This window comes from Maylandia zebra, linkage group LG16, assembly GCF_041146795.1.
Source record: "Maylandia zebra isolate NMK-2024a linkage group LG16, Mzebra_GT3a, whole genome shotgun sequence".
In the NCBI taxonomy this organism is placed as follows: domain Eukaryota; kingdom Metazoa; phylum Chordata; class Actinopteri; order Cichliformes; family Cichlidae; genus Maylandia; species Maylandia zebra.
The window spans coordinates 16,732,064-16,754,831 of record NC_135182.1 but is presented as its reverse complement, the minus strand read 5'-3'; the positions used below and the strand labels follow the sequence as shown (position 1 = coordinate 16,754,831).

Genomic DNA, 22,768 nt, shown 5'->3' with positions numbered 1-22,768 from the left:
TAGAGCAAGTTGGAACACACCAGGATTTTAAGTAATGGCCCTCAAGTCCATAATGATATTACATCAAGGCAAGATTCAGCACATTTCCCCTGATGAACTTAAAAAGGGGGCGAGAATAGAAAAAAAAAAAGGCCCTCTTTGTTGGGCAGGAACAAGATGTTTTATGATGGAAAGTTGAGGGTAAAGTGCATAAAAGCTTAAAATTAAAAGAGGGGAGGGTCAAAAAATTAAGAGTTATTCCACTAAAACTTGCAGCACACACAGCTTAACAATGGACGGAGAGAAGCAATCACAAGTATCAGGTCAACTGTCTCTCCAGCTTTGTTCTACGATGGCAGAGACGCGTTTCTCATATTCCCGTTTGTTCTCCTGGTACAGCTGAGCTGCCTGGCTGTTGGCCGGACTGTTGGGGTTTGGCTCATCAAGCAGGGACTGCAGGGGGAGAGAAGATTAATACAGAAGGCAAGAATATTTAAATGGAAAACAACAAACCTGAATCAACTTATTCATCTACTCAATGTTATTGCACAATACTGAGAATTTTCCAGTTTGCCACTGTACTTTTACAAACTAAAATCTCTAATCTTTTGAATTTAATCATAAATTTAAATCTATCATTTGTATATTGATTATTTTCATGTATTAACAGCACTTAATGAATCAACACTACATTATAAATGAGTTGCTATATAAGAAAATAATATTCAGAAATTCTCAGATGTTACCGATATGTTTAAGCTTACACTTTGGGACATTTGTTTAGTTCACATGATATGAGTGGAGATTATTCAATCAGTGGGTGGTCAGCTGCAGTCCTACACACTGACATTAAACTTAGTCTCAGTGGATGAGCCTGAATTTGCAGTAGCAGCTTTTCGTTTCTCAGAGAAATATATACATATTATTTCTATTATATATTATAATATCGCAGACCTGCGACCATATGTTCTGGACACTCGGGTAAAGAGAGGGGCTGAGCTGTCAACTGATCACCACCTGGTGGTGAGTTGGATCAGGTGGCGGGGGAAGACGCTGGACAGACCTGGTGCACCTAAATGCGTAGTGAGGGTGTGCTGGGAACGTCTAGCAGAGGCCCCAGTCCGCGAGATCTTCAACGCACACCTCCGGCAGAGCTTCAACAGCATTCCGAGGGAGACTGGGGACATTGAGTCCGAATGGACCATGTTCAGCGTCTCCATTGCCGAAGCTGCTGCATTGAGCTGCGGCCGCAAGGTGGTTGGTGCCTGCCGTGGTGGTAATCCCCGAACCAAATGGTGGACACCAGAGGTGAAGGGAGCCACCAGGCTGAAGAAGGAGTCCTATCGGGCTTGGTTAGCCTGTGGGACTCCGGAGGCAGCCGACAGGTATCGACAGGCCAAGCGGAATGCGGCTCGGGCAGTGGCTGAAGCAAAAACTCGGGTGTGGGAGGAGTTCGGAGAGGCCATGGAAAAAGACTTTTGGACTGCCTCGAAGAGATTCTGGCAAACCGTCAGACGTCTCAGGAGGGGAAAGCGGTGCTCTACCTGCACTGTGTATAGTGCTGGCGGAGCGCTGCTGACGTCGACTGAGAAAATTGTCAGGCGGTGGAAGGAATACTTCGAGGACCTCCTTAATCCCACTAACACGTCTTCCGAGGAGGAAGCAGAGTCTGGGGATGAGGGGAATGACCCGCCAATTTCCGGGGGCGAGGTCACTGAGGCAGTTAAACAACTCCTTGGTGGCAGAGCCCCTGGTGTTGATGAGGTCCGCCCCAAGTTCCTGAAGGCTCTGGACGTTGTAGGGCTGTCCTGGTTGACACGCCTCTGCAATGTTGCGTGGAGATCAGGGGCAGTACCTGTGGACTGGCAGACCGGGGTGGTGGTCCCCATCTTTAAGAAAGGGGACCGGAGGGTGTGTTCCAACTACAGGGGGATCACACTCCTCAGCCTCCCTGGGAAAGTCTATGCCAGGGTGCTGGAAAGGAGAGTTCGTCCGTTAGTCGAACCTCGGATACAGGAGGAACAATGCGGTTTTCGTCCTGGTCGCGGAACACTGGACCAGCTCTTTATCCTCTCCAGGATACTTGAGGGTGCATGGGAGTTTGCCCAACCAGTCTACATGTGTTTTGTGGACTTGGAGAAGGCATTCGACCGTGTCCCTCGGGGTGTCCTGTGGGAGGTGTTGCGGGAATATGGGGTGTCTGGCCCATTGCTACGGGCCATTCGATCCCTATACAACCGTTGCAAGAGCTTGGTTCGCATTGCCGGCAATAAGTCGGACTCGTTCCCGGTGGGTGATGGGCTCCGCCAGGGCTGCCCTTTGTCTCCGGTTCTGTTCATAATTTTTATGGACAGGATTTCTAGGCGCAGCCAAGTGGCGGAGGGCTTTCGCTTTGGTGGCCTCAGAATCTCATCTCTGATTTTTGCAGATGATGTGGTTCTGTTGGCTTCATCGGGTGAGGGCCTCCAGCTCGCACTGGAACAGTTCGCAGCCGAGTGTGAAGCAGCGGGAATGAGGATCAGCACCTCCAAATCTGAGGCCATGGTTCTCAGCCGGAAAAGGGTGGAGTGCCCACTCCGGGTCGGGGATGAGTTCCTGCCCCAAGTGGAGGAGTTCAAGTATCTCGGGGTCTTGTTCGCGAGTGATGGGAGAAGGGAGCCGGAGATCGACAGACGGATTGGGGCTGCAGCTGCAGTAATGCGGACGCTGCACCGGTCCGTCGTGGTGAAGAGGGAGCTGAGTGTAAAAGCGAAGCTCTCAATTTACCGGTCGATCTACATCCCTACCCTCACCTATGGCCACGAGCTGTGGGTAGTAACCGAAAGAACGAGATCGCGGATACAAGCGGCAGAAATGAGCTTCCTCCGAAGGGTGGCTGGCCTCTCCCTTAGAGATAGGGTGAGAAGTTCGGCCATCCGGGAGGGGCTCAGAGTAGAGCAGCTGCTGCTCCACATCGAAAGGAGCCAGCTGAGGTGGTTCGGGCATCTGACAAGGATGCCCCCTGGGCGCCTCCTGGGTGAGGTGTTCCAGGCATGTCCCACCGGGAGGAGGCCCCGGGGCAGACCCAGGACACGCTGGAGAGATTATATCTCTCGGCTGGCCTGGGAACGCCTTGGTATTCCCCCGGATAAGCTGGAGGAGGTGGCTGGGGAGAGGGAGGTCTGGGCCTCTTTGCTTAGGCTGCTGCCCCCGCGACTCGGCCCCGGACAAAGCGGATGAAGATGGATGGATGGATGGAATATTGCCACAATGATTTGGAAATGCACTTAATGTTTCCATAATCAAATTAACAATAATATGCCATAATAATGAAATCTTTTCTTTTATTGTTAAATATTGACACTTCTTACCTGGATAGATGTTAGAATAGAAGACACATCATAAGTGGGGCTCCAACGATTCTGTAGGATGTCTAAACATATACTGCCATCCGCGTAGACTGTAGAGAAAAAACAATTATTAACAGGCCACAAATAACACTATAACGAGGCAGCAGGTGATCATGTTCTTACCATTTGGATGAAACATCTTTGACACAAATCGCACTGTAGGGGGTTTGTTGGGATATTCTTCTGTGAATTCTACGATGAGTTTAAATGTACCTGAAACAAAGGAACACATATGAGATTTTGGACCAACTGAGGACACTGTGGAGATGTGACTTGAGGAGTCTCTTTCAATTAATTCTATTCAGTGAGATTTTTGATTAAGTTACTACATTTAACTTTATCTATCTCCATATACAGTGGGGTACTTACCATCCTCAAAGGGAGTTCCTTCAGGGCTGCGAATTTAGAGAAAAGCGATATTTTGTCATTTGTTCAGACACAAAAATAAGATCTACACTTCAGAACCAAATTAATTTCTTACCCAAAAATGACTGCATTCCACACCATGATGTTGTTTTCAGAAGGGGCACCACTGACACCAGCTGGAGGATCCTCTTGTAGACTGCATACCCAAAAGGTTAAGTAAATAAATACACTGAAGCAAAGTTTCAAGGCCTCAAAGGTAATGACCAGAGACTGTATTTCTCCACTGAGTCCACAGAAAGGTGTATTTCACAATCAAATGTCTCCTTTCATTGTCTAACCACACCCACATTTATAAGGTCAAACAAACATACCATACTTGGAAACACAGCTGTTGCCATGGTTTCCTTTTCCTAACACAATGTGTCAGTGCCATTAATGATAAACGGTAGGAACTGTTATTTACTAAATACAGAATTAGTTACATCATGAGCGACAACGATGCTTATATTGTGCCTGCTCAAAGTTAGCTGTTAAAATTTAAAATTACCATAACTACCTAACTTGCAATGAAGCCTCAGAAACATTATATAATTGTTCTGCTGTGAGATGCTCAATCACTACCCATTTATTGGCACTTATCTCCACATAACTGAGTCACCTGCCTTCACAAAGTGTTGTGTTTATTCGGAACTTAAATCTTGGCCCCTCCACATAAAGATAAAAATACAAAACACAATGAAAATACAAAATACCCAGAAAACCGCAAAATTCACTGAAGATGAAACTAAACATGAATAAAAGAAAAAAATTAAAAAGCCATATCAGTAATAGGTTTGGGCTACACCAAACCATATTCCTCCCAAACACCTGGAAATACCTGCTCACATTCCTGAATCCTGATATTTCAAATATGACATAATCAAAAGACCAGAGGCTCGCTTTACAGTGAGATCAAAACACGTTTAAGGACCCCGAAGAGGTCCAGTAACTCACTACGATAAACAGTTAGGATCGCTTACAAAGAAAAAAAACCCCAAAACATTTTCCGTGGGCAGTGTTACATTACGGTTATAAAGGGACCTGAAGGCCAATACACGGCCTGGCATTCGCTTTGTTTTACTGTTGTTTCTCACCTTTGACATATTGATTTCTACTCGGAAATTTACATAACAATCTAACTTTATTCTGTTTCGCTTCTTGGCGTCATTATTTGCCCCATTAACTCAAACTTTTGTAAGTTTAAGACCGTGGGGATGTCGAACCGTTTGTGCTGGTCAACAACGCAACTATGAAGCGGAAATATAAGATAAACGGAAGGAATACATTCGTGGAGTACTGGGGTTGAATGCGTTGAAAAAAATGTTTAAACCATGAAAAATGTCCGTCCGGCCATTTCTCACGCATATTCAAAGCTAAAAGGTTTAAAGAGTCAGCTACGAGCTGTACGTTGACAGAAGCCTTAGTAAACCAACCTGCTAGCATTAGCTAGATCCGTTAGCGTCACGGAAAGACGAAGCGCTTTGAAAAAAAAATACTTCACATAAATGATTCACATTCGCAGAAGCATACGATAATCTATAGCGGTTGCCTTGTGGTTGTTTTTACACAGGAAACTCCTAAAATTGAATATATCCTAAAAAAAACAGCGATTAGCTATGTCGGGCTAGCACAAGCTGACAAAACGGCTAACGATGTCGGCATAATTCCTGTACACCAACTCACCGTTTAAAATCTCTCATAAGTCTTCTTCTGGCCGGGGTTGACATAGCTTAACTTGAAGAATACGTACAGACAAGGCAAAATAGTTGACAGGAGCTTATTTGCCTATATTATAGTTAATGTAATTTGAGAACGTTACAGAAACCTTACAGATGGGAACCCGACTCTTCCGTCGTCCTATAAAGCTAATATGACGCTCTGGTTTGCATACATAGATTTACACAGGACGATACCACATCAAGAAGGAAGGGGGGGGGGGGGGGGGGGGACATCTGCGATTTATTACTAAGCAAACCTGAAATTTCTAGCATGAAAATGTCAGTAGACATTTTGTGTTGTTAGCATAAGTAGTTTCTATAAAAACGCGGTACTTCCTTTCAACACGATAGATTTATCTAATACAATATTTTATTTGATTGGAATCAACTCCCACCCCATTCGAGTTACGGGTGGCGCGGGGCGTGGCCACGGTGACGTAGCCTCGATGACGGGAAGTTTGTGCTGAGCAGCTATGATGAAGGTCGGCCCTATGACAGCTGTGCCAGCACGTGAGAGTGCAACTTTTAAAGCAGTTTTCTGTATTAAGCGAGCACACCAATAACTTTTAATGTATATATCTAATGGATAGAAAAAGAAAGTAGGATACCATGATTCTCTACACACATTATTTCATAAGCCATCTATGGCAGGAAGCAGAACAAGATGTACGGAGAAAAATCAAACTTTGGAAAACCTTTTTTTAATGAATTACATCTTATGTGTTTCCATTTTTTAACATATTGAGACAAACAAAATTTCAGCACTGGCAGTGGTTCATCTCAAATGCTTACTTTAGTGTATTCAAAGAAAACTGCTATTTGTAGCATAAATCACAACAAGAACTAAACATTAACTTTTTTTGTCTTTAACAACACAAAAATCCACTTTTTACGCTGCTTTATTAATGCAGTTTCAGACCCATCCAGAACAGTGGCTCTGCTGTTAATAAAGAAATTCAATGATCGTGACCACTCTGTGGCTTTAAGGCGAATGAATGCTTGTTTAGGCTTAGATGAGTTTCAGGCAAAAAGGAAGAGGTGTCAGGAAGATCACTTTTGTATTTTAGGATCCATGGTAAAGAAGCATGGTGCTGAAGAGGGTGTGGTCATAGAACTGCTCCGCTTTCACAGACTTCAGGTGCTCCACCTGACTGCCTCCAGTGCTAATGATCTCAGGTGAGCCGCTGTGGATGTGGTGGTCAAGGAGGATTTCTGCTGTTGGGCCATTTGAGAAAAAGTCCTCACAGTGTCTTTCACCTGCCACTGTAAATGAAACAAATAGTCAAAAGGGCAAACAAATTGTTTTGATCGTGTTCCTGACTCTAATAGAGAACAAACGAGGCAGGGGGCGATTTTGTTTTGCACAACTATTTAAAATTCTTTTTACTACAATTCTGTAAGCAGCCATGTAAAAATAATGTCTATTACATGGCCAGCTTTCAACACACATCAAGTGGTATCCAACTCTTTGGATTTAAAAAAAAAAAAAAAAAAAAAGAGATCAATAAATTGCGAAATAGACTCCACGGGTTTATGCAATCTCAAAAGTTTTGACCTGAGACCTTGTTTTAAAATAGGTCACGTCCTGATCTGTAGTAATTCTGACATACAATTTGCGTTGTACCACCATGACCTAGTTCTGTGTCATTTCACAAGAAAAATCACAAGTCTTTTAAGCTCCACGACCCAACATCACAAGCAGAATTGTAAAAAATGTCAAAGGCACTGTATTTGCAATCATCTGAAAAATGTAAGCATTTTTAAAAATAAATAAATAAACACAGATGTTGTGAGACAGGAGAAAGAAAAAAAAAAAAAAAAAAAAGAGCACAAGGATACACCAAGAAAACAAAGGCCACATTTATAAACTTTATACACATTTAATGATGTCAAGCAGTCAAGTACAAAGCTAAATCTGCTCAGTACTCAAAACATTTGATGCCCCAGATTCAAAGACTACACACTCAAACCTTCTGCCACGTAAAACAAAAACAAAAACCATGTTCAACATGAAATAGTACTACAAAATACAGAAAGAATCCCCCCAGCGTCTATAAAATTTGAACACAGCATACATTAAGTTACCGTTTGGATTACTTAACACAGCTTAACAAATAAGGCTTTTTGCAAAGTGTAAAAAACCATGCAAACTTTTTTTCAGCAGGACTGTTTGTACATAACAACCGATTGCAATATGGCCTGATATTAATTTAAAAAACACACTGGGTATTCTTCTGTAACACACGCAAATGCAAGCCTTGCTGCTAGTCACCTTAAAAGTTCGCCAACACACACACACACAGTAAACATTCATCATATTTCAGACCAATCATTGACAAAGGTGAAAAAGAGGGGTTAACAAATTCTACTCTTATGGACCAGTAAATGTTACTAAAGGGCATCTAGAAACTCCAAGAAAGCTGCACAGTGAATTATGTAAATTTTAAAAGCTACATTCATGTTCAGATATGCTTTGGCATAAAGTCATTCTTCAATATAAAATGCGAAATTTCCAGAGACTTTCTTTATGTATGTTTTAAAAAGTGCTTAGGTACCAATTTCAAATAAATGTCACCTATTAAATATTATTTTAAATCAACAATATTTACTGATTTATTAAACTGGGAGAAAAACAAACTCGAACATTACTATTTTTTTTGGTGTTGGCAGCAGAAGGTTGGTGTTCACAACATCAGGTGACAAATGAAGTTTTCCTTATTATACAATAATGCACAAGTTTATAAGCGTTATAATAAGACATGACTAAATATTTTTTATGAAGCCAATATAAACATTTGCACTTTTAATGCAAACAACGTGGTATAATTGTGCAAAACAAAATCATCCTTTTATTTAAAACCTAATAAAAAGTAAGCATTACACGAGAACGGTCAGTATAATCCGACGTATGCACTGACTACATATCTGTATAACAAACACATATTAATGCCTTTCTCCTTAAGAGTATAATCAGGTACATGGAAAAGTAGAAAATACAACACACACACGCACGCACGCACACAGCTAAATATCTTTCAAAGGAAGCTCTCCACCAAATCAAAACAAATGTATTTCGATATCTGCATTACTCAAAAAGGAAACGTACAACAAACATACAAATGGGAACATTAGCGTGTGCCATTTCACACACAAGCCCTTTACAAGTAGGCATAAGAGTTGGTGCAGCGACAGGGGGTCTGCATCGACGCCACAGTGATGACCTCCAGCTCTTTAGCTGTGGGGCTCGACCTGGCTGGTCCCCCCTGATCCATGGGCCCCGGCCCTTGTGATGGTGCAACCCCATTCATCCCAAATGCAAAGCTTCCTGGCCCACCTGAGGTTACAGTCGCTGCCAGCTCCATGTTCATGCTCTCCATCTGCGCATCTCCAGCTCCATCTAGTGGCCCATTCCCGTTAAGCAATTTGGGTTCCACACAAAAACCTGAGAGCCAAGACGAGTGGAAAAATCAGTGAGCTGAGAGCCAGGACATGTTTCCATCCATCCATTTAAAGAAAGATTTGCTTAGAAGATACAATTAACCCAGATTTTGTCCTAAAAATACATGCAGACACTTGGTCATGTGATGAAAGGAAGAATATAGTTTGTAGATGACAATTTGCTGATCTCCAATTCACCAAAACTGAATTATTTTTTGTTGTCATTCATGCATGCTAGAAATAAATTAAACAGCTGAGTGTAAAAAGAAGTTTGAGTACCCAACATCCTTTGGTGTTTCAACATTATCAATTAATATCAGGAAAATGAATTATAATCAATAAAGAGTCACTGTGTCACACTATTGCTGTGACTCACATAAAATGTGAATTAAGTCTAACAAGACCCTTTGGAGGAAAGACTTCAGAAAATATTTTTTTAAAAGTAAATACCTGCAGAGACCTACCCCCTTAATCTCCTAGATACACTGATGGTATCAATTTCAAAATCCTACTTCACTTGGTTTTCAGATTATCTTGACCTTTGACCTTGAGGTCGAGGTCACTGAGATTTGAACTCGATGGCATCAATTTCAAAATCCTATACTGTCTCGTTCTCGAGTTATTGCATTCACAAACTTTGGTGTGCATGACACTATGCCATCAACCTTTTATGGCTGAGGGGTAATAATGTCTTGAAAGTTTCAATTTCCTTTAAAAGGTAACAGAAGAGAAAAAAAAAAAGTATCTGAACAGACCTGATCAGCTTAGTAACTTACCGTTAGTTCTAGCCTTCTTTCCAGGGTTTGCTTCCATGCCTTCGAAAGACCTTTTTCTGTTGGGCATACCATTCAAGAAGCTGCGTCCCTGGATGGTGGGGTAAGTGTGGCACCCATTCTGGCTCATGCCATTCAGAAAAACCCCGTTATGAGACTGAGCCATGTTTTGTTGGAAGTTCTGGGCATTGGAGAGTATTTCAGCGCACTCCCGGAATCCCTGCGCGTGGGCCAGGTCAGCAGCAGTCAGCCCACTGGCATTCCTCATACTGCACAACAGAAAAGGGAGTGTTAGAAACACTCACTGTATGCTCCATTTACACAAATAAAACACAAACAAAATGAGACAAACCCAAGCACGCACACGCAGGCACACACACCCCCACACGCACATACATACATAAACGCACGCACGCACACTCATTAAGCAAATATTCGCACACACACACGAACACAGATGTATAGAAATAGCCTGTGCTGCTCTACCCTCTCTCACATCCTCTTCGTCATCTTCATGACAGATGACGACTGATCCCTTTGGGATCATCTGCATCTTAAAGATTTCACTTGTTTCCACATAATTAAGGAAACACGTCTGCTGCAAACGGACATGGTTAAGACAGCTGAGCACATGCACTTGAACATGTATGAAATGATCCGCTGCATCCACAGGAGATCACATCCGTGGACCGCGTCAAACGGGCTACATCAAGGAGCATTCTGCGAAGAATGAGAAGTGGTTGTCATCTCACGTCTCCAGCGCCGATAGAATTCAAGGATTTCTGCAAAGCCGCATCAAAAGCGCAGTGATGTTGTCTTCTCTGTGTCAATGTCCACGTGGAAAAGCCAGCAAAGAAAATGACAGACTGGCAAAGTGACGAAATCCCCAGAGATGAGTCAGAGAATCAGAAGATGGTGAAGACTATGATGCAATCTTCAGAACAAACTCCAGAGAGTGAACGATTAGGGCGAGAACAAATCAAGGTCGAACTGCAGCACCCAAGCAACACCACTCTTCTTTTGTTGAGAATGTGAAGCTAAAGTGAACTTGTCCTCATGTTGTTTCAAGAAAAATGAGCAAGAGAATAAAAAAAAAAAAAAAAAAAAAAAAACATAATAAAATAACTCTAAGTAGTCTGTGCACTCTGTGTTAACCATAGCCAGTTGCAGCAGTGATAAAGTAACTTTCTGGGAGCAGTAATGAATGAGCAAACAGCACTGTGTCCCCTCCCCCTCACAAATTTACAGTTTTCAAACAGCATTAAAGTGTGGAAACAATTTCACCTGCAGGTAAAATGTGGACAGCAAGGAGAAAAAACTACACAGGAATAAAATAAAAACTATATTTTAAAAAAGGTGCTATTAATATAAAATATGATCATTCTGCTGAAGGATACAGAAAATAATCGACCAACCAAAGCATTTCTTGCAGCTTAATGATGGAAATTTCTTTTGTCTGTTTCAGCCAGTTACAAAAACAATACTGCCGTTGTTCGGGGCCTAAATGTCATCATGCTGTGAAATGAGTTCTCTAACCAAACAGCTCAGTCTTTGTCAAAGAACTGGGAGCGCTGGCCCACATCTGACTCTGGACTGTTTTTTTGTTTTTGTTTTTTTTAAAAACACGACAGGAAAAACATTGAAAGCAATCGTCACGTCGTTTCATGCATGACTAAAATGATTTACCGAAATTTTAGGAATACATTTTGTTTCATTGAACTTTGCGTTTATAGTGTTAAATTAAAAACCAGGTGATATTAACTTCCACACAAAGAGGCAGGATTTAAAGCACACAGCTGCTGTTTGGTCATTCGTGAGGTGTAGAAACTGCTCGTTCTCTGCATTTTTATCTAAACAGTTGTGCAGAAATAAACATTTCAAGAACTAGTGCATGTGAAAAAAACATTTTATAAAGAATTGAAGATTTAAAAAAAATAAAATAAAAAAATCAAACAAGTAAAAATCACACAATAAACTTGTTGCACATTACCCGTCCCCTTCAAAATTAACGCTTCCAAAGGATTAATCCAAGAGGTTACACTTTAACTGAATATCATTTACATGTTAAATGGTAGATGGATCAGTCTCACTCTAAGGAATAGAAATTCTCATGTATAATACTAAATAAGAATTTAATGTTAAAATTTGTCTCTCTTTGAACACAAACAGTTCCCTAAGTAAACAGTGGACCAGATAGACACAGAATAACATACTGTTACTGTGATAAAAATCTAACATCTTCTAATCTTAATCATTAATGTCCACTTATTGTATGATAATGGCACAACAAGTACTTGCCCTAATTCTTGTCTAGAGGAACTCAGTGGTTAAGCCTTTTTTTGGACAAGGGTGAAATTGCACCTCAACAATCCCCAAATGAGATTTCCTCTCCCTTTTCAAGCACTTAAGATATTAAAGTTGCTCCTCGTTTTGAAATCTTATATCCAATGTCAAATGAGTGATTGCAGAGACACTCGCAGATTACTGCAGCTCTTCTGTGGGGTTGGTCAAAGATAGGGAGGAGGTTATAGGTGCAGTGATTTTTTTTTATGTGTCTGTATATGTTGTGGATCTCTTAAGGAGGAAGCTAAACATTAGACACTCATGAGTGCCAGGTATTTTAAATGCCTGACTATAAGTGCAAATTTCAAGTTTTCAGATAAAGTCTGCTGCAAATTAATTCTCTCATTTCTTTATTTGACCCTCTGGCTTCATTTCCAGCATTGACTTGTTTCCAAACCAAATCTCAGCTTGAACATCGCCCTCCACATAACTGAAACAATATGCCCCTTTTCTATTTCCTTAATTATTTAAACCATTATTCCTTTAGTGAGACCTGACATCTATGGTAATCACTAATCCAACAAAATGGATAGCTGTGTATAGCTTAAAAGAAAAAAAAAACAAAACAACAACAAAAAAACAAAAACAAAAAAACAACTTAAAAAAGGAAGCGTTAATTCTTTGTAAATGCCTGGTATGCTTTGCTTTTCGGTCCTAAGCACACAATATGCATCTTCTCTAACTATTGTCTAACCTTCCAGAGGCAGCCTATTATCATGCTACATGTTGACATGGGACTCACGTGATTAACCCTGTCCATTTAAAGGACTCCTATGGTTAGTTCACAAAATAAAGACAAATCATAAAATTAAAAAAAAGAGGCTAAATACAGGAACAATCATGGATAATAAGCAAAGCATGCAGGTCTAAAACTTTAGTTTTGATTTATTAAAAAACCTAGCATTAAAACCAATCACCGCAAGAAATACCTCAACAGTTTGCCAGTGTGTAGATAGGAAGCGATAGTGAGAACACTCAATGCCACAACAGTGCGGCTATCCCAGGGAACGGGGCAGACTCAGCAGTGTCTATTCTCCCCCTTTCTAGGATTACTTGAAAAAACCAAGTCATTTCCAATTCAATGGCTGCAAAACATTAAGATGTACGGTTCTGTTTCTGTTAACAGTATAGAAAACTTTTTTTGTAAACTTATTGTCACTTTCATAAAGGAAAAGGTGACAAAGATTAGAAGTCAAAACAGACTATGATATTGTATAGGGTTAATACTGTGACATACAAAAGAAAACATTTCTGTGTATAACGTAAAATATTTGGTACAGTGAAATGACAGTGAATAACCATTGCAACAGGATGATGTTAGCATTAGACAGTTCAGTACATGATGTTATGCAAATCTAACCCATCTCACTCAGCTGCTCTAAGCATGCCTGCACTACGCTCATCACCGGCAGCCTCTAAGCACTGGCCTACCTGCTGCTAGTTTGCTACTGGACCACCTTTACAGTTTGAGGCTCATGACAAAAAAGAATTTCTTAGAAATCTACCCCCCAAAAAGTCTATATAGTTTTAGTGCTAAGTTTATTTTAGCGTTCTAGAGCAAAATCAGAGCATTGGTTTTATGATTCTAATTAAATACTGGATTTCAAAAAGTAAAGCTCATATTTATAAAGCTGGGTCCGATTTATTTAGTTACCATATATCTACTTTATGAGTGGTTCTACGAGTACTTTATAGATGTCCTTATCATTTTTCTTGGTAGTGTATTTATAATAGGATTTAAGATGGCGTTCGTTCAAGTGACTTGGCGCAAACAGCCAAAGATGTTGATCCTGTCAGCACTCGGGACAGAGCTACAAATAAAACCATGATGAACTGTGACACTGGGGAAAGTTTTGAAGAGTTTTATTTAATCGTTTTTATGTTCCAGTAAGGAATTATGTAAAGTTATGACTGTCAACCCAATCTTTTAGACTAAAGCAGAAACGCTTGCACAGAGGTGTTGCCAAAATGCCTGCTGAGCGTCAAGGCATGCTTCAAGAAGGACCCAAGTTGTATCCAACCATGACACCACTGAGTAAAATAACACAAACCTCAGGTTTAGGTGGACTTAATGTTGTTCCCACTCATTTAAAAAAAAAAAAAAAAAAAAAAAGAAAGGTGCATAAAAGCATCTGTAGGTGACGGCCAAAGGAATGAAAGTATTTCATACATAATTCAAGCCTTTCAAGAGCACTTCCTTCTAATGAATCAAATGAGTACATCACACTCTTCTTGTGTCTCTTCTTTCTTCCACATGGAAAATGTGAAGATAAGCAGAAACAGTCAAAGCTGCAAAATGCTCTGACATATAGTCAAAGCTTACAGTTTTATCATTTATGAATTACTTCTCCCCGTTGAAAAGGAAATCTCAGATGACAAGTGTGTTCAAGAGGATGTAATACAAAGCAAGCATAAAACAAAGCCAAGAAGATGAACAGCCCACTGAGGAAAATCCTCAATGAAAAATGTAGATTTAAGCGACTGAATAAAACTCATTCATTCATTCACTGTTCATATAATCAATGTGACAAGGACATCCTGTTTGCGTGAAATATAATTTAGCCGCTTTGCTGTAAAAACGTACTCTCAAAGGCTTCTGTGAAAATATTTGGAGGCATTGCTTTTCTTTTATAACCATGGTAATGTTGATGTGAGCTTCCATTAAGAATAAACCATTCATAATCCACTAAATCCATTTTACTGCCTTAGGTCCTGTACAAAACACTCCACAGTAAAAACGTGCTTGTTATTGAAGCTTCGCTCCCATAATGCAGTGAGTGGACCGGAGGGCAAAAGAAGTGTTTAGATGCCTATCACGGAGCTTTAATCTGACATGAAAGAAATGTGACATGGAGATGGATGTTCAAGTAATAGATCTCAAAGAGTAGACTCAATGTTCAAGCTAACTTCCAAAAAGAAAATGCAGAAACTTTGACTTCAATAACAGCATTTATAATAAAAAATTACCAAAGCTCTAAATGAGTGGATTTAGAGCTATTTGTCCTGACTAACAGATTCAAATTAGAAGATTATCAACACAGTATTTTAGACTTTGTATATTACACATATTTTGAATTAAACAACTAAAAATTAGGGTATAAAAACTAAAAGCATAAGAACACAACTTAGTTCATATAGTAGTATATGATGTAGACTACTATGTATTGCAGAGTTGTATTATTATAGTATAAACTGCATAAACAAAAATCTTTTCCCAGCAAAATATTTTCTCTCTTATGCATCAGATATAATGCACCATGAGTGCTACCAACGACTGATTGCCTGAATAATTATCACGTCAAGGTTCATTTGCTGCCTTGCCACCAAATCTTTACTGCACATGACAGCAGACTATTTTCTTTGTCAACCTTTGTTAGCATTGGAATATTTTGTTAGCAGATGTTTGAAAGCCCTTTGATGCTGAAATTTGTTATTTTGTCATGAGCCCCAGTCCCACCTGCTGTGCCTTAGTCTTCCCCCCAGCTGCGCCCCCGCTACATTTCTGAGTCATAAGTTAAATAAAATGAAAAACAAACAAACTTGATAATAAACTAAACTAAATATCTGTGATCTGCAGGGAGAAAAACAAAACAAAACAAAAAAATCACATATCATTTTCATCAAAAAATATAATACTCATCAGCTGATAACCAAATGCACACTGCGTGAACCACTGCTGAGCTTCTCTGCATGAAAGCAGTGGATTTAATTTGCCAAGGCAACCGTAGCAACCAGGGTGTTTATACAAGGAGAAAATGAAGTGTTTTTAATTTCCATCGAGTGTTTTTTATGACTCTGGGACACGCACTCTGTGAAACTATGCGGAACAGATTATGCATGGTGTGTGTGTCTCCAAGACCTTTTGAAAAGGCGTGTGAGCACTGTTTGCATTCCTTTACTGAAACAAGGCCCAAAGTCAGCACTGCTCTCAGATTATGTTCAGTATTGTCATGGTTATACCTAAAGCTCACTTTTACTGCTTCATGGTGGGATTTACCTTCTTTACAGAGAGCTTTTGGTGCACAAAGATTTATTAGACTACAAAAAAATTAACATACATATAAACTCCTTGGTAGCTTGGGGTTTCTGTTCTCTAATGGGATCACAAAGAAAAGGCAGGCAGTATGTTGCAGAAAATGAAGCTGCAAGACTTCATAATTGAAAAACAAAAACAAATAAAACATGTTGAGTCTAACATCTAAACTCCTAAGACTAAAGTAAGCAGCAACTTTTAATTTCTTTGTGCATTAAAAAGCTACTTACAAACCCGGTAACCTACTTTAGTGAGAAGCAACTCAAGGCTTTTTTTTTTGTTTTGTTTGTTTTACAGCTGGATAACACAGGTAAGCTGTGAGTATGTAAACTGGGTGCCTAATTCATTAGGCTTATTCACATGACCTTTAGGAAAGTAACAGCTATGATCTAACGATATAGCTGTTGTTATTTCAAGTCCTGCTGGTCTTGAAGCTAAATTTAACAAACAGGAAAAGTGAGTCTTGCCTCACTTCTTTGTTCATGTGTCAGATCGAACATCAGTGATAACAATGTTTTCTATAAATGGGTATGTTGGCAAAACAACTGTAAAGGTGTGACTGATCATTACTACAAGAGGAGATTATGTCTACCTCCTAAAATAATAAGCTAAATTTATCGTGCAAGATCTATTATATCTAACTCTGTTATCTGCTCAATGCAGATATTATTGTTAATTTTAATGATCCTTGAAAAAGGTGGACATGAAAGCAGCCAAAACAATCTTGCAAAAACTTAAAAAAAAAAATTTTTGCATTTCCAAACACGGCCACCTAATCAATGCATTTTCATTCAATGCAACACCTTACAGCCTTTCCACAATGACAGTAAAGAGGTATTCAGATAAAAAAGCAATGTGCATTTGGTCACCCAGTTAAGCTGTGTATTTAAGACACAAATCTTTAAAACAAATGTTAACAAAGAAAACCACACTCTAGATTTAACAGAGATCATGCAACATGGCCTACTAATTAAACAGTTTATCAACCTTTACATTAAGTTGCCCTAATGTTTGTGTAATAATCGTGCTGGACTGAAAAAGTCAGCCATCTAGATGAAAGACGCCGTGCAGAGTTAATAATCAACTTTTACTGTAACACACATAAAGTGTAGCAGACTATAAAGGTAATAAACGTCTGCTTATTCAAGTACACAAGCAGGCACTTGTGGAATATGTCTTATCTGATAATGTTACACACAGAGAGCAACTTAATGCGAATTGTTGCAATGAAAAACAACAATTTTTAAGGATTAACAAAATGTGTCACATTTTCAAGGAAGCGCCACCAATTCTGTTAATGTTTAACATGTCAAGCAAGCTAACTTTGCTATATTATTACCGTTTCACAAAATGCATCTCTAGAACTTCTAAAAACATTTTCAATGATGTAATTGTCTACACAGTTGTCTGGTGTACATTTTTAATGAACCCATGAACAATAAAACAAAGTTGATTTTATTTTGTTGAGCTAAATGACTAATTCAGTCCTTTGCTCAAATCTTGTTTAAAGTTATATACAGACACAACCTGAACTGATTTAAAGTAAAGTAACCGCTTCTAGAGCAGCATTCCTTTTGGCTGGAGCTAATATAATATAATATCAAAAATTTTAATCTTAGTAATTACATTCTGCACCTTCTACAAATTTATGTTTAAGACCTGCACTGTTAATTTTGCAGATCACATATTTGCAGCTTTGAAGAAACTGAATAAAACATTTAGACTTAACAACTGTACTGATGTGAGTTTGGTGGCGATCCCTTGTAAAGGTGTAACTAAGTTGCTGGATAGTACAGAGGAAAAGAAATGATGACACAGGACTGATCACAGGACTTACTCAGCTTTCGCTCCCTGAATCAAGAGAGTGTTGATACACTCCAGGCTGCCCGCGCGAGCAGCCTTGTGGATGGGCGTCTCGCCCACATAGTCCTGAGTGATGACAAGAGACCGCAGTTATATATAGAATGTATCAGACAGACATTACCAATTAAGTATTTATCAAATGTATCACATATTACTGCATCCTAAGCACATACTGGATATTATAAAAGGGTGTAACGCTGCAGGGCAGAGCCTGAACTTTTCACCCAGACATTACTGCCGCCCACACACATTTACAGTTGCACATTAGTAAGAGTGCAGCAGAGGAAAGAGGAGAGAGGGGGGGGGGGGGAGTGAGGCAGCTTTCTCCAACCACAATGCAACGTAGGCTGCACTCAAATATCACACTTTCCTACTGCCCAATCCCAGGAAAGTTAAAAGGCTACACACTCAAGAGGAAAAGGTCCGCAAATCTGAGAACTTTCCCTTGTGTTTATTTCCACAGACGCTAAGCAGATTCAATGGGAGTTGCAAAGCAATGTGGTTCCTGATTACGACAATATGTTATGTCACTGTGCCCCACTAATCTGATTCCTCTCAGTAGTGCAGTGGAGCATAAAATATAGCCTCAGCGCATGAGCCTGTCTGTGTATGAAATCCCACGGAGAGGAAAAGACGGATGAGTGAGGCACTCAACAGTCTGACAGTGGCTGCTTCGGGAAATATGGTGAAGAAATAAATAAATAAAATGGAATGTGAGGGCATTGGTGGGACAAATGGAGGAGTGAGCAGCAACACTGCCAGGGCCGTGACCCCAAATTAGAATTATCCTCTTCAATGGGATTATCTGAGCTCAACCCCTCACGCTCCTTTCACTCGCCCCCTCCCCTGCTTCCTTTTCATTTCACATAAAAACCATTGTCCCTTTTTTTTTTTTTTTAATTATGTTTTCCTCTTGTCCCACTTTGTAACAAATGCAGTCTACATGTCACTTCAGGAAACTCTGTGAAAAAGGATGAGAGTGGGTCTGATATCGTACCTGTTTGTTAATATCTGCACCAGCTTGAAGCAACCATAACAAACACTCAGGGTGGCCCCCAAAAGCAGCAATGTGAGTGGGCGTCTGTGCAAACCTGGAGGTTACCGCGTTCACACCACAGCCCACCTGAACCAGACGCATCACACAATCGAGCTGTGAAGACACAAGTGCAATGCACATACAGTCAGACAGGCCCATTACCTGCATTCTGAGACAGGGCAGGTACAGACAAGTGTGTTACAGCAGCCGAAAAAGGGCAAAAATGAAGCGCTCCTATGTGGGCTGACTGGGTTTTCGAGGCACAATTATCAAAGCTTTGCCTCGGGGTATGAATCCAGTCTCTGTACAAACGTGAGGCCTATTCTTTTCTAATGTGCAGTTTGTTAAACAAGTCTTACCACGAGTGTTTTTTATACTCAAACGCTTCATTAAAAATGAGTCATTAGCGCCGGGAGTTGGCTTGAAAGCAGTTTGAATAACCGCCCTTTTTAGCCGCAAACCTGCTACAGTCCGCGAGGCTACATCCAATTTAACTAACTGCTCGTTAGCTAACATTTGTGGCTCTTGTAATGCTAGAATTTCGTGTTAAACCTATCGCCTAAAGCCATTAGTTAATATTAATAGGGTTCTTGTTCAACACTAGGTAAAAACGTACCTACAATTTTGCGCATACTAATACAATTCATTGAAAACTAGCTTTAAAAAGTATCGCTTTAACTTCAACGGTCCATTGTCTGCCTGCACTCAGGGACGGCTGCTTCTTCGTCTCATCAGCTAACAGTTAATGGAAACATCAGGAAATGGCCGAGACGAGCCTCATGATGTCGAAGAGCGACGACGCTCCTTCTGGATAACATTTCGCCAAAAAAAAAAAAATCCATTAACTAAAACCCGGGCGGACAGAAGCGATACCTTTCCGAAGTGAGCAGCCCAATGTATGGGCGTCCAGCCGTAGAAAGTGTCCTCCACCGTGAGGTCGGCCGGGTTTGATGTGCACTGAAGGAGGGAGCACAAGGCACCGACGTCTCCATCCCTGCAAGCCCGATGGAGAGGGAAGCGGCTGTTTAAGACCTCCTCGCTTGAGAATCCAGACTCCACTCCCACCGACATGGTAACGAAATTATAAATATTAGTCGACTATTTAAGAGGAGAGAGTAAATTAACTAGATGTGATTCAGTCCTCCGCGCCGACTCTGCGACCGTGCACGAGGACACACGCCACCCTGAATGGCGCGTCTTTCTCTGCCTGACAACACAAAGCAGGAGGCGTAGAGCACGCGCCGAGCTGAAACCCGAGAACCGCTGAGAGAGCCGCAAACTGCGGACTGGACGTCACATTCCCGATTTCCCCGCTTTCCTCTCTGGTCACTGTCGAGTGCCAGATTTTACGTTAGACCAGGAGCCTGTAATTACTTTCTACGGAAGATTGATGATATCCCAAAAAGGTGTTCTTATAATGTTATGAAACTCTGATGTTCAATTTTTCAGCTATGTGTTGAAAACGAAATGTTGAAAAAAAATACATAATAAGAATCCAATTAGATAACTTAGGACCTTTCCTTCTGAACACCTCTGGACTTCCTTGTTTAATAATGTACAGTGGGAGAATACATGGTGGACTGTATCAACAAGAGCACTCAGAGAGCTTAATTCCCACTTAAGAGCAAGGGCTATACTAAAACTTTGATGTTTTATGATGTTTTTTAGTACAGCCTGCTGACATCAGCCTGTTTTGGTGAAAAAATAAAAGCTGTGTTATACAGTTTCTCTGTCATATGATATATTACTAGATATGATTTCATGATTTTTTTTCAAGGTCTACTTTGATTTTTGGCAGTAACAATGAAAGTCAAGGTCAAATGCTTTATGCAAACTATATTTTCCCCCTCTGTGTCTGTACATACACACTCATATCTCTGAGTGAGCAGATCATCCCCACGCAGCTCAGTAAACAAGGGTGGAGACTATAAGAGGACAACAATGGGAGAAAGGACACATATCATTCATTTTTCTCAGTTATCTGAGATTTACTTAATGCATTTTTTGTGATGACTGAGTGCAGCGTGAAAAAACAAATAGTACATAAACATATAACTCTCCAAAAAAACCAAAAATATAAATTATATACATAGGCATTATTTTGGGGGGTTAGGAACATCCTTGTTGACATTCCTATTGTGTTTTAATGCTACCTGTAGTAGATGTGATGAGTTATAATAGCACATATCTCTGCATGTCAGCCAATGAATGTCTTTCGCCTGCAAATCACTGATATTAGAGTTGTTTTAAATTGAAATATTTCATGTTTATATTATTATTCACAGTATAGAATATATTCTCTAACACACTTATCATCACGTTAATGTACTGAATTTATTATCCAGTCAGTTCACAATCACTGACAGTCACCTCTATGCCACCTTCTGTATATCTGAGTCACTGGATTAGTTAAAGCACAATGGACAAAAAACGGGTAGGCAGAAATGAATCAGTCTTGAAATAAATTATTAGTATCCATCACAATATATCAATAATGGATAAGATAAGGTAAATAAGATGATTTCATTGTTTCCCACAGGAGAAATGAGCACACTTTCAGGAAATACCTATCTTAAAATAAATTAAGCAATAATAAGGACTTAAAAACCAGTTACCTTCTTAAAAACTTCTCTACTCCTCTTGGTGTTCAACTGACAGAAGGACAAATGAACATTTATAGCAGTTATATTTACACAAAGGGACGCTGTGACTCCTACCAAAGTTCATCAGCATAAATCAGAGCACGACATGCACGAGGGGCCAGAATCCCGTTGGCCTGCCAAACTGTGGATGGGACTAAAATATCTTGGTGGGTGAGGAGGGTTGTTGTTCCCACAATCCTTTCCTGTCATTGTGTGACAGCTATTGATCACCAAAAACACGATACCCCCTCCCCCCCACCCCCACCAAAAAAAACCCAGCACCATGCTTTAATCCATGGTAACACACATTATGAGGTCAAGTGAGGCTAGTTGTTCTTACTTATTTTCAAATAGTTAACACGTAAATAGATGTAATTAAATGTGAATATCACTGTGGATTTATTTACTACTAAGAGTTACAAATAAATCACAACTCTGTTCATTTCCTGAATTTCCTGCTCAGCACGTATACAGGAACTATTTCTATCTAATTCCCTTCCCTTTCTGCTCAAGGGCTCTGGTGAATGACTGGCAATGGACCAAACCACTGTGAGGCAAATGTAGGAGAGTCCATGCTATAATTAGCACAAGAGCTTTCAGTGCACGTTATTATAGTATTTAACATCAGTTATATTTACAGTGCAGCACTGAGGAGGATAATGCTTTTTTCCAACGTAATTTTGTCTCATGGTTGGAATGAAGTGGCCATACAGTTTTGGGATGAGTGGTTCGGATTTGAAGGGTGTGGAAGAGTTCAGTGCCACACTTTATTTTCTCAGTTCTGTTTAGTGTCACTAAATTTCCAGTAGGTTTTCTTATATAGATTATGTGGCATAATTCATCAACAAATAGACAGATCAAACAATTAATCCAGTATCATGGTGACAGCCCAACAGATGCATTTTGTGTTGACAAAAATGACTGAAACAAATGATTTCCTTTAAAGCTGTATATTTCATTTTATTTTTAAGCATTATTAGTTCTAGTATTACCTTATTATTATTATTATTATTATTATTATTATTATTATTATTATTATTATTATTATTATTATGAATACAATATTTTTTTTAGTTTTTTCATTTTCACAAACAATCCATAATTACATAACATAATATAGTGTACAGTTGAGAGCAATAAAAAACAAAA

At 39.9% G+C, this 22,768-nt stretch overlaps 2 protein-coding genes across 3 annotated transcripts; both read right to left on the bottom strand.

Annotated features, from left to right (window-relative positions):
* Window positions 1-95: 95 nt before the first annotated feature.
* ube2al (ubiquitin conjugating enzyme E2 A, like) lies at window positions 96-5,681 on the bottom strand. Of its 2 annotated transcripts, XM_004551353.4 has the most exons (7): window positions 5,604-5,681; window positions 5,457-5,507; window positions 3,850-3,930; window positions 3,738-3,763; window positions 3,492-3,581; window positions 3,330-3,418; window positions 96-432 (listed from the first exon to the last, which is right to left on the bottom strand). In XM_004551353.4, the coding sequence occupies exons 2-7, from the start codon at window positions 5,498-5,500 to the stop codon at window positions 304-306; spliced, it is 459 nt and encodes a 152-aa protein (XP_004551410.1). In that variant the 5' UTR covers window positions 5,501-5,507; window positions 5,604-5,681; the 3' UTR covers window positions 96-303. The 2 variants fall into 2 exon arrangements, with proteins under 2 accessions (XP_004551410.1, XP_004551409.1); XM_004551352.4 differs by having other exon boundaries at window positions 5,457-5,648.
* Window positions 5,682-6,172: 491 nt separating this feature from the next.
* On the bottom strand, window positions 6,173-20,201 carry ankrd10b (ankyrin repeat domain 10b). The gene is made up of 6 exons (XM_004551351.6): window positions 19,851-20,201; window positions 18,939-19,091; window positions 17,916-18,007; window positions 9,706-9,971; window positions 8,826-8,933; window positions 6,173-6,754 (listed from the first exon to the last, which is right to left on the bottom strand). Exons 1-6 carry the CDS (start codon window positions 20,046-20,048, stop codon window positions 6,555-6,557), a joined length of 1,017 nt encoding a protein of 338 aa, XP_004551408.2. The 5' UTR covers window positions 20,049-20,201; the 3' UTR covers window positions 6,173-6,554.
* Window positions 20,202-22,768: the final 2,567 nt, after the last annotated feature.